Source organism: Poromitra crassiceps (genome assembly GCF_964638095.1).
Source record: "Poromitra crassiceps genome assembly, chromosome: 1".
NCBI classification, from domain to species: Eukaryota; Metazoa; Chordata; class Actinopteri; order Beryciformes; family Melamphaidae; genus Poromitra; species Poromitra crassiceps.
In genome coordinates, this window is record NC_139623.1 from 88,669,129 (window position 1) to 88,685,361 (window position 16,233).

The window sequence follows — 16,233 nt, forward strand, 5'->3', positions numbered from 1 at the left end:
GCAGCAAATGACCGCAGGTAGCTGGGTCGATGCAGGAAGGACTAAGCCTTAATGGTGCACACTCTACCAGGTGAACCACAGGGACACCCCAGGACTTAGGTCTTCTAGTTACAGGACTTAGGTCTGGTCTTCTAGTTTCATATGATATCAGAAACTTCAGTCTGGCTTTAAAACTGAGCCTGCTAATCGGCCCAAGCCTCAGTTTACTGTCTCTGGGTGGACGTATTTTCACTGCCCTCATTTTAGGAGAAACACTAGAATCTGAATTATCTAATTCCTGAGGGTAAGAGAGGATGCAATTGGCAATTTTGACAGTTGAAAAGTATTGAAACGAGGAGTGTAATGATTACTGCTTCCAGGAAGTAATATGAAAGCAATGACATCACTTTTGAAATTAGTAATACAAAATATGCATTATGTTTTTGTTGACAGGATTACTCACACAAGGCTGATGAGGAGCAGCAGCTTGGAGACACTGTAGAGTGCCAGGCCTCCTGGGGCGTCGGGGATATGTCTGGTCTGTGTTGAACCTAAAGCAAGATAAGACACCACCACCTCCCATCAATATGACCGCATTTCTTTTCTTTTTTTTCAGATACAGTATCCCCCCATTTTCTCCCCAATTGTACTTCGCCAATTTCCCCCTGCTGCCCCGGTCGCTGCTTGGCCGGCTGGGGAGAGCCCGAGACTAGCACCATGCTTCCTCCGACACATGCGCAGTTGCCCAGCCGCTTCTTTTTTACATTACATTACGTAATTTGGAAGACGCATTTATCCAAAGCGACTTTCAATAACACATTTTTGTCAGCAATAGAGCAATCAACTATGCAACACAGTCTATGACAGCTACAACTTCTGAAGGAATAGTGGTAAAGTTTAGTTTAGTTAGTTTTTGCCAACGACCCTCCGGGTTATGGGATAGCAGTAGGTGAATAGCCTATTGCAAGTAGGCTACAATGTACAGGTTTTCTCAACTCATTTACCATAACCCCGCATATAACCCATGCATATTGCATGCCAGCGAGGCATGCAATATGCTGTAATTCTCTCCATGCGTAATAGAGTGGACTCGCTCGTGCCGAGGACAAAGAGAGATGGAGAGAGCTTGTGACAGATCGGCTGTGGTGCCAACGACCCTCCGGGTTATGGGATAGCAGTAGGTGAATAGCCTATTGCAAGTAGGCTACAATGTACAGGTTTTCTCAATTCATTTACCATAACCCCTCCTTGCGATGTGATAAAAGTTTCTCAGTGAATTATAGTTGATTGCCTCACCGAATAATCTGCTGGTTACCCAATTTTAGCAGCAGAATTGGATGTCCTGGGGTGCCACGTCCGTGCGTAATGACGTTTCTGGATATTATGGTGCGATCAAGCACAGCAAGTGTTTCAGTGCCTGGAGCGCAGCTAAGAGGTGCTTTTCAAAGCTCTTAGCACAAAGTAATTGCGCGTTGCTGACAATAGGATAATGCCATCTATCCCCACATTTTAGCGCTGAAATGCCTGCTTTGGCATGTGGCCCAGTACAATTATAACAGGCATGCGCTTGTGCCCGCCCCCAATTTGCATTGTGCACAGCGTTAAACGAGCGCAAACGCTAAATTACCGCTTTTGGGAAGATAGGGCCCTACTTCTTCTATCCCGTTTACAACAGTCGCCACTTGCTCACAGGTACCGCCTTGTGGCGAGAATCGTGTAGTGAATTCTCACACACCAAAGTACTTGTCTCAACGGTCAACTGTTCCAACTGACTGTCTATAGCAGGCCAGAGGGCCATACTGACTTACATAAAGTAAGCGAGGAGATCATACCTGCCAACACTATTGATTTTCGCGGGAGTCTCCATATTTTTAACCCTCTCCCGCTGTTATTGGTAATTTCTCGTTAATCTCCGATATAATAGTGATACAAATCCAATGGCTGTAGCAGATGAGATTTACTAACATAATTCTGCCTTTTGTTGAGTTTTTGGGGGGTTGTTTTGTTTTTCTTGAGGACATTGGGGGCCGTATTGAGATGGTCCAGGGGCCAGGGCCGGCCTTTTGCCCATGTATGGTCTATAGTGAATGCTTTCCACAAAAGCATGAACAATGAAGAAAACCAGAAGGAATACAGTTACACTTTTACCAAATAAACCAAAATAGATGTTCTGCGACAAGTTATCATCCTGAAAACACAAATATTTGAAACTAGTAAAATTATAAAATTATCTGTCAGTGCAATAAGGTAAATAAAAGAAGTTGTTGGTCCCCGATAGTAAACATAAACATTATAATGACATCTTCCCATATCTGTCAACCTGTCACAAATAGGTGGCTGACTCCTACTGGAACAATTTGGTGTACCCATTACACTCAACTCTGGAAATAGCTTCTACACCCTGCTTCAAATCGTTCTTTATAAATTAGAGTATAATGCAACTTATACAACAGTTAGTTCCGGCCCAGCAATTTGATTGGACAAGACGGATCCAGCAGTGCTGATATTTCACGATAACAGCACTGGCACTTAACTGTGTGTATATCACTCCACTTCACAGCTGCTCTAAATCATTGACTGTATAGACATGTTTCTTGTATACAAACATTAGTGGGTGCGCGCGCATCACAGGGACAGAGGATGATGAGAAACGCATCGAGCTGATCGCCCATTGGTTCAACACAGGTGCATCACAAACCCACAGTAAAGTGTAGAAACTACAATTTTATATCTATTCCAAGCTGTCACTCTAGATTTTACATAAATACCACCTGTAATGCCTACATTAACAATAAAATAAGTAATCTGAAGGGCTGGGTCATTTGAGCAGTTTGTGTGGGTGGCGCTAATGCATGTTTCAATTTGTTTACAAACCGCTGTTAAACAAAACTGTAGAAGAAGAAAAGCAGCAGTGAGTGTGCCGTCGGGGATGTTCAACTTGTTGACGCCTCGCCTGACTGCGCTCGGCTGCTCTCGTCTGCTTTCCAGGCGAGGAGGCAGTCAACTCAAACGAGTGTGTGGAGCATACAGTCTACTCTAAGGTGTGGAGCGGCTTTCTACCCCGGTGATGCACGCGCATCTATGTGATGACGTTGCACAGAAACCCATCTATACATCCATGGTGTGCTTGTCAAGTCTACCTTCAGTCCTATAGTGTTTCATTGGTGCTGTCCTGCCCCCCTCCCCCTTCCAGCTGACCTGCCACATGCTTGATGTGGTGGATGTCCTCCTCATCGTCCTCAGGCGTGGTGACGGTGCTCAGACCCTCGTCCAGGGGCCTCAGGTGATGGACCAGGGTTCGTCTCCTCCTCCTCACCACCTTGCCTTTGGGGCCATGGGGATCCAGCAGCACCGCATCCAGCTTACTCAGCTCCAGCTCTGGAGAGACAGGAGGAGCCAGGATGTTGGTACAACAACTGGAATACCACATAGTCCCACAGAGCCAGGCTTGACTTTCTTGAATAACATGCTATGCTGAGTGTGAGCTGGAAAGGTCAAAACGAAATAGCTGAAACTAGCTGCCATGAGGGACAGTCAAATAACCATTTGTTCTTTCACATGCAACATAACTGAACAGATTCTGATGAAAATTTGGGAAATGGTGGATCTTCTCACCACTGGACAACATTTTCCTGCTGCCCTGTTTTCTGATTAGTTAAGAAGTTGAGATGGACTTGAGGTTACAAAGGGTTGATATACTGATACTTGCTTTACTTACTTACTTTAGTTCAATCTCTTTCATCTTTGTCTTTAGCCAAGTCCAAGTTGAAGCAACATACAGGGGAATCTGTTAAAGGAGCAAAACTATGGAACAGTCTACCTACTGAGCTGAAAACAGAACACGATTTTAATGTTTTTAACAGGGGTATTAAGTCATGGTTAAAAGAGAAACAACTGTGTTCTCACACGTAATACCCTTGTAGACCTCTGGTGGTACTCTGTGTATTATGTCTGTATTGCGTGTACATCGTGTGTACATTGTGTGTACTGTATTGTATGTACATCCTTGAATACCTGCTGTGAAAATGTTGTGACAACTATTAATGCATTAATTGACAGATACACTAAAACATGGAGGAGCAGCCCTAAAAGAAGCTCTCTTCCATGGTTTGGTCAAGATATCTGGCACTTAATGAAAAGGCGTGACTTTGCCCTTAAAAAGTCAACTATTTATGCATTAATTGACAGATACACAAAAACATCTCCAGCATTTAGTGACTTCCTTGTCAATACATTTGTATGTATAGCTTTACTCGTGTGGTTTTCTATTTGATTATGTTTCTTTTTGGGTATGTCCTCTGGGGTGTATTTTAGTGACTTTCTTTAGTGACTTTCTTGTCAATACATTTGTATGTAGCTTTTACTCTTGTGGTTTTATATTTGATTATGTTTATTTTAGGGTATGTCCTTTTGGGTTGTGTTTTGGTGTAGGAGTCGCCTGTGGACAGGTGTTGAAAATTTGCGTTCCGCTATAAACACTTAACATTGTGTATCTGGTTGTTGTGCATACATTTATGTTACATCTCCAATGCTCTGTGATGTCCATATTAGGGATGGGGGCGAGTACTCGGGTACTCGAGTACTCTCGTTTGTAACGTCATTAGTCGAGTAGCGTTTCAGCTGTCCAGGTACTCGCCCCACCCCCCTACCCTTTAAAATTGGTAGCTCTGCACACGACACCACAGGTGAATCTGGCGATACAGACAGAGACAACATGCCGCCGCATAAGAGCAACGTTTGGAAGTATTTCGACAGAAAGCACGACACGACTGTGCAGTGCAGGTTATGTAATGCTAAACTTGCGTATCATAAACATACCAGTTCGATGCTTAACCACAAGGAAAAAGCACAAGGAAAGCACAAGGAAAATGTAAACCTAACAGGGGCAGATGAAAAGCAGTCTTGCATTACCTCGTTTGCTAGCAGCAACAGACGCCGTTGTGATGCCGTCAGGGCAGAGAAGATTTCCCATCTCGTGACGAAAATGGTGGCTGGAGATATGCTCCCGTTAAGCTTTGTGGAGCCGGGGTACAGCCACCGCCCCCCCCCCCCCCGGTGAGTACTCGATTACTCGTCCATAATGGAGGGAGAGTACTCGAGTATTTAAATTACTTAAAATGTCCATCCCTAGTCCATATCAAATAAACTTAACCTAACCTATCTCACCGGCTCTGATTGATTGATTGATTGATTGACTTTATAAATGGTAAATGGTAAATGGCCTGCATTTATATAGCGCTTTTATCCAAAGCGCTTTACAGTCAGTAGGTACATTCACCCATTCATACACCGATAGCGGCAGGTTACCACGCAGGGTGCTGGCACACCAACGGGAGCAATTTGGGGTTCAGTATCTTGCCCAAGGACACTTCGACATGCAGACTGGAGGAGCTGGGAATTGAACCACCGACCTCTTTTATCCAAAGTGATTAGTGGACGACCCGCTCTACCGCCTGAGCTACAGCCACCCCAACTTTATTTGGTGATGTCAACAAAACAGGGCACAAATACAAAAACAGACAATCACCGAGGATAAAAACACAATAAAGCCCAAAGGCTTATTTCCATTGTGGTCCTCTGCTGTACTGTAAATGCAGTTGCTCTCTATTTAGTTACATTATGTCACATCAAAAGTGTGTGTTGTAGCACTAACCTAAGTGTCTAAAGTACTCATCCAGGCCACTCCAGAAGTTTCTTTCAATGAAGCCCTTCACAAGCCCCCAAGGCTGCTTCCTGTAACGGAGCTCTGTCGATACCCTGCAGGACACACACATACACACAATGAGTTAAAACTGGCTTGGAGACATTCTAAACGTAAACATTGTTATGTGCATTTAGCAAGCTCCAAAGTATGTGGACAGTGACTACTGTTTCATGTTTTGACCCCATATTCTTGGATCTGAAATTACCCAATGACTTACTCAAAACACAGTTTGCTTTGGTGATAAAACAGACAAGAGTGTGAATTATCATCCCTCACCTTAGACGACACCTGTTCTTGGCCACCCTGGTGAGCATGTAGCGGTTAAGTGTGTAGAAGTAGTCGTGATAGGGCACATCATGGGCTATCACCTCTGCATCGATGATATAGCACTCATTCTCCTGGCTCGCCTTGTACAGAGTCTAAACACACAACAGGACAAAGGGTGATGCAACTTTCAAATAACAAAAGCAAGTATGTCCAATATTTCTACTAGTGACCAAATCAGATTCTAATTCTTTTTTCTCTCGTTTTGAAAGGTCTGATTTTACTGATAATGTTTCCAAGCTGAAAGAGTCTCTTGTACCTCAGGATGATATTGTGATATCTCAGGAATGTGTCACAGCCCTATTCAAGAAAATAAACATAAGAAAGGCTGCTGGCCCAGATGCCATCTGTGGGCGCACTTTGCGCTACTGTGCTGACCAGCTCAGTGAGCTTTTTACCAAACTCTTCCAGATGTGCGCTGACTGTGGCCAGATTATACCCACAATTTGGAAAACATCAACTATAATCCGATTCCCAAATCAAAAAACCCGAAAGAACTTAACGATTTTAGACCTGTTGCACTTACATCCCTTGTGATGAAGAATTTTGAGAAGATTTTAAAGGATATTATTGTCTCCTCAATCGACGGGAAACTTGACCCCTTGCAATTCGCTTATCAAGCAGGTAAAGGTGTAGAGCAGTGGTGCCCAATTTGGGGCCCGCGGGCCAAGTTTTTTTTTGGCCCGCCACGGATTTGGGGGTAAAAAAAAAAAAAATTGCAGGCCAGGCCACCGGGCAGTTGCCCGACGTGCCCGATTATGCAGTCCGCGCCTGAATGGAGATGTCGGGACTCTTCTATCTACGATTAACGTTAATTTTGTGCAGCTGGTATTCTCTCTTCCTGACTCTATCACACGGGTGTGAGGCATTGCTATCTGAGGATTGATTGCTCCTGATTGGTTGGCTGAATCACCTGGTTGGGGGGTGAGCTCTGATATTTGATCCCTCCCCAGTCACTGGCTTTACACCAGCTCAGCAAGATGGACAGATCATCATCACGGCAGTGGCACACTGACAAAAGAAAGTTTAGGATGGAGTGGCAAGACAAGTATTTTTTTTCCCGAAGTAAATTCAACAGCGGTTTGTCTCATTTGCAGACAGAGAGTGGCTGTTTTGAAAGAGTACAATATACGTCGCCACTACGAAACTGATTTTCAAAGTACCTTGAGGATTTTTCAAGTTGTGAATTAAGTCAAATTTCTCTCTTGATTACAAAGGTGGAAAATACAACTGTTTCGTGGGATAACAGCTGAGCAGCGGGATATATGCCACAACACACGCTGCTCGAGTGCTATATTGCTTTTATAAAACGGTTTCCAAGTATGATAATATAATAATAATAATAATAATACTATAAGTCCGACTGGCATGGTATTCTGATAGAGTCAGTTGAAACACTACTGTAAGGCGGGACCGCAAGAACGTGCGGGTGATTTGATTGGATCGTTCTGGAGACTGAAGTTGACATTGGCCAATCCTGGCGCTTGCTGAGAAGCTGAGAGCTTTCGAGAAAGCCCGACACGCAGCTCGAGCGCAGCGCTGCATTCTCAGCGCTTGCTGAGAAGCTGAGAGCTTTTCTGCAAAGCCCGACACCAACTAACGTTACGGGGTTAAATGCGGGGTTAAATGCGGGGTTAACAGCCTTTTTTTTGCAAAGAAGACATTAGCCCGCGTCTATTCTTGTACAAAACATAATTTTCTGCGAAGTATTAGTAAAGTTATAAGCGAAGATCGATTCACAAGGATCTGACAGCTGTCTCCGCCATTTGTTTTTTCTACATTGTCATTTGAGGTAACCAAAGCCTTTTAGTAAGAGAGTTGCCATGGCAACTCAATAACCCATGGCCATGGGTTATTGGAGTGGGTTACTGGATTTATACAATGGCTGTGAACCAATCAGATTGCTTGATTTGAGAGAGCCGTTTTATAATTAAATATATATAACCAATTGCAAATTATTACAATTACCAAACAGATAAAAAGTAGATTATTATATTGAAATGTTATTATAGATTTAGAATGTTAATTTTCTATAAAACACAATACATTTTAATGTAATTCCACAACGTTTATTTTTGGGCCTCGGCCCTCCACCCAGATTGAGTTTTGGCCCTTCATGGGAAATAATTTGGGCACCCCTGGTGTAGAGGATGCCAAACTCTTCATCCTAGACAGAGTGTACAGGCACCTGGAGAAACCCAGATCCCACATGAGACTCTTATTTGCTGACTTTTCCTCAGCCTTCAACAAGATGCAGCCTCACATCTTGATTGAGCGTCTTGCCTCTCATTTTAATTTGCCCGATCAGCTTTTATTGTTACTTTTGGACTTTTTAACTAACAGAATCCAGCAGGTTTTAGTGAATGGACACATGTCCAATTTATTGTTTTCAAGTACTGGCTCGCCCCAGGGTTGTGTTCTTTCTGCCCTGCTTTTTATTTTGTTCACAGACCTCTGCAGGTCCTTCCAGGAGGGCAGTCTCCTTGTGAAGTACTCTGATGACACTGCCCTACTGTCTCTTCTTGAGGGCTCAGAGTCTGATCATGCCATTCCTGCCTTTGTCAAATGGTGCGATGACAACTTCCTTGATCTTAATGTGGCTAAGACCAAGGAGTTAATTATTGACTTTAGGAAAAACTGTGACAAACCAAAAGCTAGCATCATACATGGTGTGGATGTTGAAATCGTAGAGACATACAAATATCTAGGAATAGTGTTCGACTCTCAACTCGAGTTCGAGGTGAACACAGAGTCTATTGTCAAGCGTGGTCAGCAAAGAATCCACTTAATGCGAAAGCTCAGTTCCTTTACCTCTGACACCATTCTTTGTAATTTTTACCAATCTTTTATTGAAAGTCTTCTAACTTTTTCATTTATTTGCTGGTTCAACGTGTTGTCTGTGAAGGACAAGAATAGCCTAAACGCTATAGTCAAGGTCTGCTCCAGGATTATTGGAGTCCAGCAGAATAACCTGTGCTCCATCTGGGAGAAACGTGTGGTACAGAAGGCAAAAAAGATCATCAAACAATCTAGCCACATTTTGTCTAGTGAATTTGCTCTGATCCCCTCAGGCCGGCGCTACCATGCGCCCCCTAAGAGAACTAACCGGTACTCCAAGTCTTTCTTCCCTTCAGCTGTCAGGCTGTTAAACACAGACAGTAGTCATTTTAAATGAATGCCTTCACTTATATGAGCGCACAACAGGCTGTACGTATCCTGTCTGTGACGAACAGGTTAGGCTCGTTCATACATATATTATAGATACCGTAAATTCCGGACTATAAGCCGCACCGGTGTATAAGCCGCACCTGCAAAGTTGACTATTTTTTTCTTATATAAGCCGCACCGGACTATAAGCCGCGGGTGTTTTAATGGTATTTTTTTTTTTTTTTTTGTGTTTTAATGTTTAATTACCATATGTAAGGGTTCATGCACAGAGGGGATTGTCGGGAAAGAGATGGCTGTTTGAGGAAGCTCCCATTTATTAACATTTCAACAAAACAACATAACACAACACCACCTGTGTTGTTTTTTACAGTGCACACAGTGTCATACAGTGTGGTGAAAAGAGGGCAAGAGAGGAAATTAAAACTTATTATAGTTATATAGGATTTATAGTTAGAAAGAGTGCTAAAAAAGAGAGTTTTTTTTTTTTTTTTTTTTTTTTTTTTTGGGAAAAATCCATAGATAAGCCGCACCGTTATATAAGCCGCAGGGGCCAAAAAAGGCCAAAAAACGGGAAAAAAGGTGCGGCTTATAGTCCGGAATTTACGGTATATATCTTTTATTTCTTATACTGTACATGTTCTCATGTCTTTACATATAAATATATACCATAAAAACAGTCTCTACAGGAACAAGTCCATATGAAGTTGACCGCACACTCCAGAAGAACAGGGTGACCAATGCTGTATCAAATTATCATATTTATTTTATGAAGAACAACGCGTTTCGCAGGCTTGCTGCTTCATCAAGTTCATAGTATACATATAGAAATATATGTATACTTTTTATTTCTTGTTCATGTTTATATGAGGCTGATCTGTTATCTCTGACATTATTTGTTTGTTTATGTTATGTCATGCTGTTACGTTACGTCCTGTCATGTCTGAAGTTTGTAGCTCACTGTGAGCTTTTGAAGGTGTTGGGTAGGCTGGGAAACTGAATTGCCCTTCTGGGATAAATAAAGTTGTCTGAATCTGAATCTGAATCTGAATCTGAATCTGATTCAGATTTTCTTTGGCGCTACCTTTGGTGATAAGCGGTTATTGCTTTGGTGTTTTGCACATAATGACACTCAATGTAGACTGTGGACTTTTTATATTTGTTACACGTATTCCAAACAAACCGCTTTTCTTGCTTCTATAGACTATAAACAAGGATTTTTTTTTAGAACAGCTAATTTTATTTCATAAACTGGCTATACATGTAGACTGAATCTCTATTGGATGGTATCAATCGTTGTCAGAGAGTAACAGGCATTTATTTATAATACAAACTGACAGATTATTACTTTAAAGCAGCGGTTCCCCACCTTTTCTAACACAAGGCCAACTTGAAACTGTCAAAAATGTTTGAGGCCCACATCTGACCGTATGTGTTCTCAGAGCACTTTTTATTTTAACGATAAAAGGAGCTGTCCATCAGCACCACGCAGAAATCACAAACTAAAAGTGAGGGGCTGTCTGCAATAGGCTAATTAACAAATTATTGATTACAAATTAAATAATGGTATCATTCAACAATGAGAAATGCATTGTCATACATAATAATATTAAAAAGAAAATCATGAAGATCGTAATGTTTTGCAAATTATTTGGCGGCCCACTTGCAATACCTTCGCGGCCCACCACTGGGCCCCAGCCCACAGGTTGGGAATGGCTGCTTTAAAGAGTTTGATCAAAATGCATTTTTTTATCCAATAAATAATTTAAGCAAGATTATTTATTGACCACTTTAATGCAATGAACTATTTTAAAGCTCTGAATATTTGGTTGCTAGGTAGTTTAGGCTAAGGTTAGAGTAGTTAATGAGTGTCTGATTTCTTGTTCTGTTCTCTCCTCTCTTCTTTTTCTCTGCCCTCTCTCCTCTCTCTTCTCCCTCCCTCTGCCCTTTCTTCCCCTCCCCTTCTTCTCTTCTATGTTTGTTTTTGCTTTATATAGCTAATTTGTTCAATTCTGTTTATTGATTGTGCTTAGCTAGATTTAGCTATACGCATTCTAAAGCCCTCTGAGATATGGTCCCATGTTGTATTAAATTTGTTTCACACCAAAATGATAATTGTATGTGTTTATACTTCAGTAAAGCGTCCAAGTCGTCAATGTATCTTGAGGAAGATAATGACACTTTTGCTGAGTCGTACCCTGCAGTGGCTCATTGATGTCACCAACCTGCGTCTCTGTGACTGTGGCTGTTTTGGGAGCCAGGGGGTTAGTGAGGGCGATGGTGTACATGATCTCTCTGGTCTGGTTCCCATCCTGCTCTTTCCTCCATGGGTGATACACCACATCTGCAGGAGAAAAGAAACAGAAAAAATGTAGGTTTCATTTGATGAAAAGTCACTGCTTGTGTTGTGCTCTGACACTGTGTCAAATGAGGAGTAACAAGATTTGATTCTGTTTCAGCCAAAAGGTGACATCCAGGAGCTTGGCATAGCATTTTCAAAAACTACAGTATACTGTAATTCTAATGAGGTTTTGAGGTGTTAAATGTATTGTCTGCTTTGGAAACTATTACAAACAACAATTACAAAATGGCAATCAGCACAAAATGGCTAAAAATATCAATGTGCTGAAGTGTTGGGTCTTAAAATCATGTTTCCTCAACATAACAACAACAACAACAACAACAACAACAACAACAATAATGATGACAATCCTACTACTACTACTACTACTACTACTAATAATAATAATAATCACTCTGCCAATGAGCTGCCTTGCTTAAATATAAAGTGAAACTGTATTAGAAACTGTGGTGGAATTAGAGATGGAATTAGCCCGAGTGGCAACATTTATTTTATTTGTTTTGATAAAAAATAAGGAAGGACTTGTTACGATGGCCTTTTTATCTCCAGTGAAAGAGTGAAAGCCCACACCGATACTTGATAGAGGGATCAACAGAAGTGAATAAAGGTACTGTATACATGGAAGCTAGGTTTGAAGGAATGCAGGAGGGGTAAAAAAGTAAATGAGTGTGTGGACACTAGACAGGGGTTGGAGATCCTACATAGTGTATGGAGTTTACCTGAGAACCTCCTCCGCTCTAGAAAGTCCCTCATGAACTGAGACTCGGTGAAGAGGACGTCGTACATCTTGTCCACACCAAACTTGTACACCTCGTTGATGTATTGCCTGCCGCTCAGGTCCTCATGGAAAGCCTGCACCTCACCTTCTTCAGCACAAACACAGAAAAGGAAACTATGAGCGAGTGTGTGTGGGTGTGTGTTTGTGTGTGTGTGTGTGTGGGGGGGGGGGGCATTTGGAGGGTAACATAAATTAAACAGACAATCTGATGGTGACAAAAGCGGATGATGATGTACTGTATGACAGTATACAACTTAAAGGAACACTCCGCCCATTTTCAACCAGCTTTGTATCATTAGAACATCAGTAGTATATGAGAAAACTGTAAACAGTTTTGAAGTCTGTCATTTACTTTGACAGTTATTGAGTGTTAAAGTGTGGACCAGTGACATCACTGGTCCACACTAACTAACTGTCAAACTATTCATCATTCATCTAGTTTGACAGTTATTGAGAGTTGATTTGAGTTAATGAGTTATAAATTTGAGTTAGTGTGGACCAGTGATGTCACTGGTCCACACTTTAACACTCAATAACTGTCAAATTAAATGACAGACTTCAAAACAGTTTACAGTTTTCTGATATACTACTGATGTTCTAATGATACAAAGCTGGTTGAAAATGGGCAGAGTGTTCCTTTATGATGTAACACATTTTGCTATAATTTATCCTTAAAATAGTTTACATCTGAATATATTTAATGTGCAATGTATTTGTGTACCATACAGCATGAAAATACTTTTAAATGCATGTAACACATCATGAATGGACAAGAAATCAAATAGCACAGTTCTGAATCAGCTCACCCTAAAATCGAAAATATTTTTACATATTTTTCCTTTCACCTGTAGTGCTATTTATCCATCTACATTGTTTTGTGTTAGTTGCCTGAGTTTTGGAGATATCGGCCCTAGAGATGTCTGCCTTCTCTCCAATACAATGGAACTGGGTGGCACTTGGCTTGTGGTGCTCAAAGCGACAAAAACATACATTTGAAAACTCAACAGCAATTTTCTCTTTCCAGAAATCATGACCTGGGGCCTATACCACGAAGCAAGATTAGTGGCTTAGCGAGGTAACTTCAGGTTTCACCCTGGGTTTGCCATGCTACGACGCTAGTTCACTTCTTACCGAGATATAGTTCCATAGCAACTCATGATCAGGATCATAAGGATCATAAACTTCCTGACAGACAGGACGCAGCAGGTGAGGCTGGGGAAAATCATATCCAGCATTCGGATAATCAGCACTGGCACCCCCCAGGGGTATGTGCTCTCCCCCTGGTTCTTCCTCCTCTACACGAATGACTGCATATCCAGGGACCCATCGGTCCTGAAGTTTGCAGATGACACAACGGTCATCAGTCTCATCAAGGATGGTGACGAGTCTGCATACAGACGGGAGGTGGAACAGCTGGCCCTCTGGTGCGGTCAGAACAACCTGGGGCTGAACAAACTGAAAACTGTAGAGATGATAGTGGACTTCAGGAGGAACCCCCCAGCACTGCCCCCATCAACATATCCAACAGCACTGTGTCTATGGTGGACTCCTACAAGTTCCTAAGATCCATAATCTCCCAGGACCTCAAGTGGGAGGCAAACATAGACACCATTACCAAGAAGGCACAGCAAAGGTTGTACTTCCTACACCAGTTCAGGAAGTACAAACTGCCTCAGGAGCTGCTGATCCAGTTCTACCCCGCCATCATCCAGTCCGTCCTCTGCAACTCCATCTCCTTCTGGTTTGGCTCAGCCACCAAACATGACAGGCACAAATTGCAACGGACAGTCAGGACAGCAGAGAAAATAATCTGTGCCAAACTGCCCTCCATCCAGGAACTGTACTCCTCCAGAGTTAAAAAAAAACGGGCAGGAAAGATCATTACAGACCCATCTCACCCCGGTCATGATGATCTGTTCAAACTCCTCCCCTCTGGGAGGCGCTATAGAGCACTGTACGCCAAAACCAACAGACAAAAAAAACCATTTCTACCCACAGGCCATCACTCTGATTAACACTTAAAATCTCCACTTGAACACTTTTGCAAACACTGGAATCACTTGACTTCACTCTGATCAGTTTAGACACCTGCAAGCTTGAACACCCAATGTGCAATAACCTGTATCACCTACCCCTGTGCACATATATTGTTTTAGCCTGAGCCTACTTTTTCTTTCTTTTCTTTTGTGTGAGAGTACATTGAGAGTTAAGTGAACCGGAGCCGATTTCCTTGTATGTGTACATACTTGGCCAATAAAGCTGATTCTGATTCTGATGCTTCACGGTTAACCTGATCTGGACCAGGTTAAGTTGCAAGTAGGGATGGGCATTTCTAGCAAAAACACTATTCGAAATTCACTGGCCAAAGTCGACTTTTAATCGAAATTCGAAAAAAAAGTAAAAGTAAAAAAAAAAAAAAATTGTGAGTGAAATGTTGCATTGTCTCCCCTGATTCTAAGTCTAAGGCTTTATTAATTAATAGAAAAAGCTTCTGCTGTGGATTTTTAGCTCAAACAAGCATTGCACCACTGAAGTAAAGAACATGTTACATGACATTGACATTTTCGAAAATAAAAAACAGTTTTGACAATCATGAGTGGTTCATTAACTCATTGAGTGCCAATGACGACTATAGTCGTCAATTCAAATACTAACGTAGAGTGCCAATGACGACTAAAGTCGTCAATTGCGTTTTTTGACGGTGGGACGTGGATCAAAGCCTGATCCATCTCCTGTGAAAGTATGGTGGATGTTGAATGTGTAAAAGCTATTTTACGGACCCGACAGTGCTCTCCAGATTAGAGAAAGGCGAGGAAAAAAGAGAGAAGAGTCATGGGGAAACGGAAATCGCATCGGTATGCATCGATATGCATGAAGCATAACGTTAGCTGTGCCTGCAGCAGCCAATCTGCTGCCACAATTGAGCCCCTCCGTGTCCGCTGCGATAGCCCATCCGCATGATTAGTTGTGGAGTTGTTATTATTCTCAACTCGAAGCGATGGGAGCCGGTGACAAATACACGCGGAACGCTGTAAAAAAGCTGGATGTAGCGCACTTTTCAGTGAAGAGCAAACTCAGCAGAGAGCCACCAGAGCCACGAGACACACCCACGGAGGAGGGGTTTGCAGTTGAGGGGTGGGGGGGGGGGCATGCAGGGCAGCATACAACACTGACCCAGACAGACCCAGACAGCAGGACAGGATTGGCAAACACAAGCTAGAATATCTGATGCCCACCAGCAGTAAATCAAGACCAGCAAGAAGCTGCAACCAGCAGCGCACGCAGGGGCCAGCGCTGCTGGTTGCAGCTAAAAAATATTATTTTGCCAAACAAAATTCCTTTGTTTTCGCTCTTTTATTGAAGGAAATTATTTTTGAGGTGTCACTACATCAGAAAATATTAGCTTCAGAGTCAGTGATGTGCTTGAAATGTTTCATTTCACAAAAGGCTGATTATCTCAGCTTCTAGTCTGAAACGTCTGTTTTTGCTGAAATCAACCTATCTTCTCCGGCTGATAACTAAAGAACGGAAAATGATATCAATAAACTTTTTTTTTGCTGATGATACAATAGACTCTCATCGTTCTTTGGGCGTGTTCGGTGTTTACATAGTAATATCACACAATATTCTGTGGGCCTCGAGAAATCACTGAAAAAGCTCTGAAACTCTGGCACTGGGAGCGTCCGTTCTCCAAAAGTGGCTGGCACTAAATGAGTTAAAAGTGTGTGAGAAAAAAAATTACAATACGTAAAAGCAAGTCCATAAAAGTATGTTTTAAGAAGTGAAGGAATGTCATGAATGTCTATGGGGTAATTTAAAACATATATTAAAAATCCTATATACAGTATGTGGTTAAAACACAACATTTGTGAATAGGTGTTTTCCATATACATCAATAAACAACGAACTGGCGTGCTCAAC

The 16,233-nt window shown here is 42.1% G+C and overlaps 1 protein-coding gene across 1 annotated transcript in view; it reads right to left on the reverse strand.

Annotated features, from left to right (window-relative positions):
- Positions 1 to 438: 438 nt before the first annotated feature.
- Positions 439 to 16,233, reverse strand: part of LOC310781270 (protein Aster-B-like) — a gene marked incomplete at its 3' end in the record, with an annotated part of 42,693 nt that continues 26,898 nt past the window's right edge. The window contains exons 10-15 of the mRNA XM_083641858.1: positions 12,254 to 12,400; positions 11,398 to 11,516; positions 5,960 to 6,102; positions 5,633 to 5,736; positions 3,178 to 3,357; positions 439 to 530 (exon numbers count right to left, since the gene is read on the reverse strand). Of these exons, the coding sequence (XP_083497984.1) occupies positions 439 to 530; positions 3,178 to 3,357; positions 5,633 to 5,736; positions 5,960 to 6,102; positions 11,398 to 11,516; positions 12,254 to 12,400 (785 nt within the window). The remainder of the gene's footprint in view (positions 531 to 3,177; positions 3,358 to 5,632; positions 5,737 to 5,959; positions 6,103 to 11,397; positions 11,517 to 12,253; positions 12,401 to 16,233) is intronic.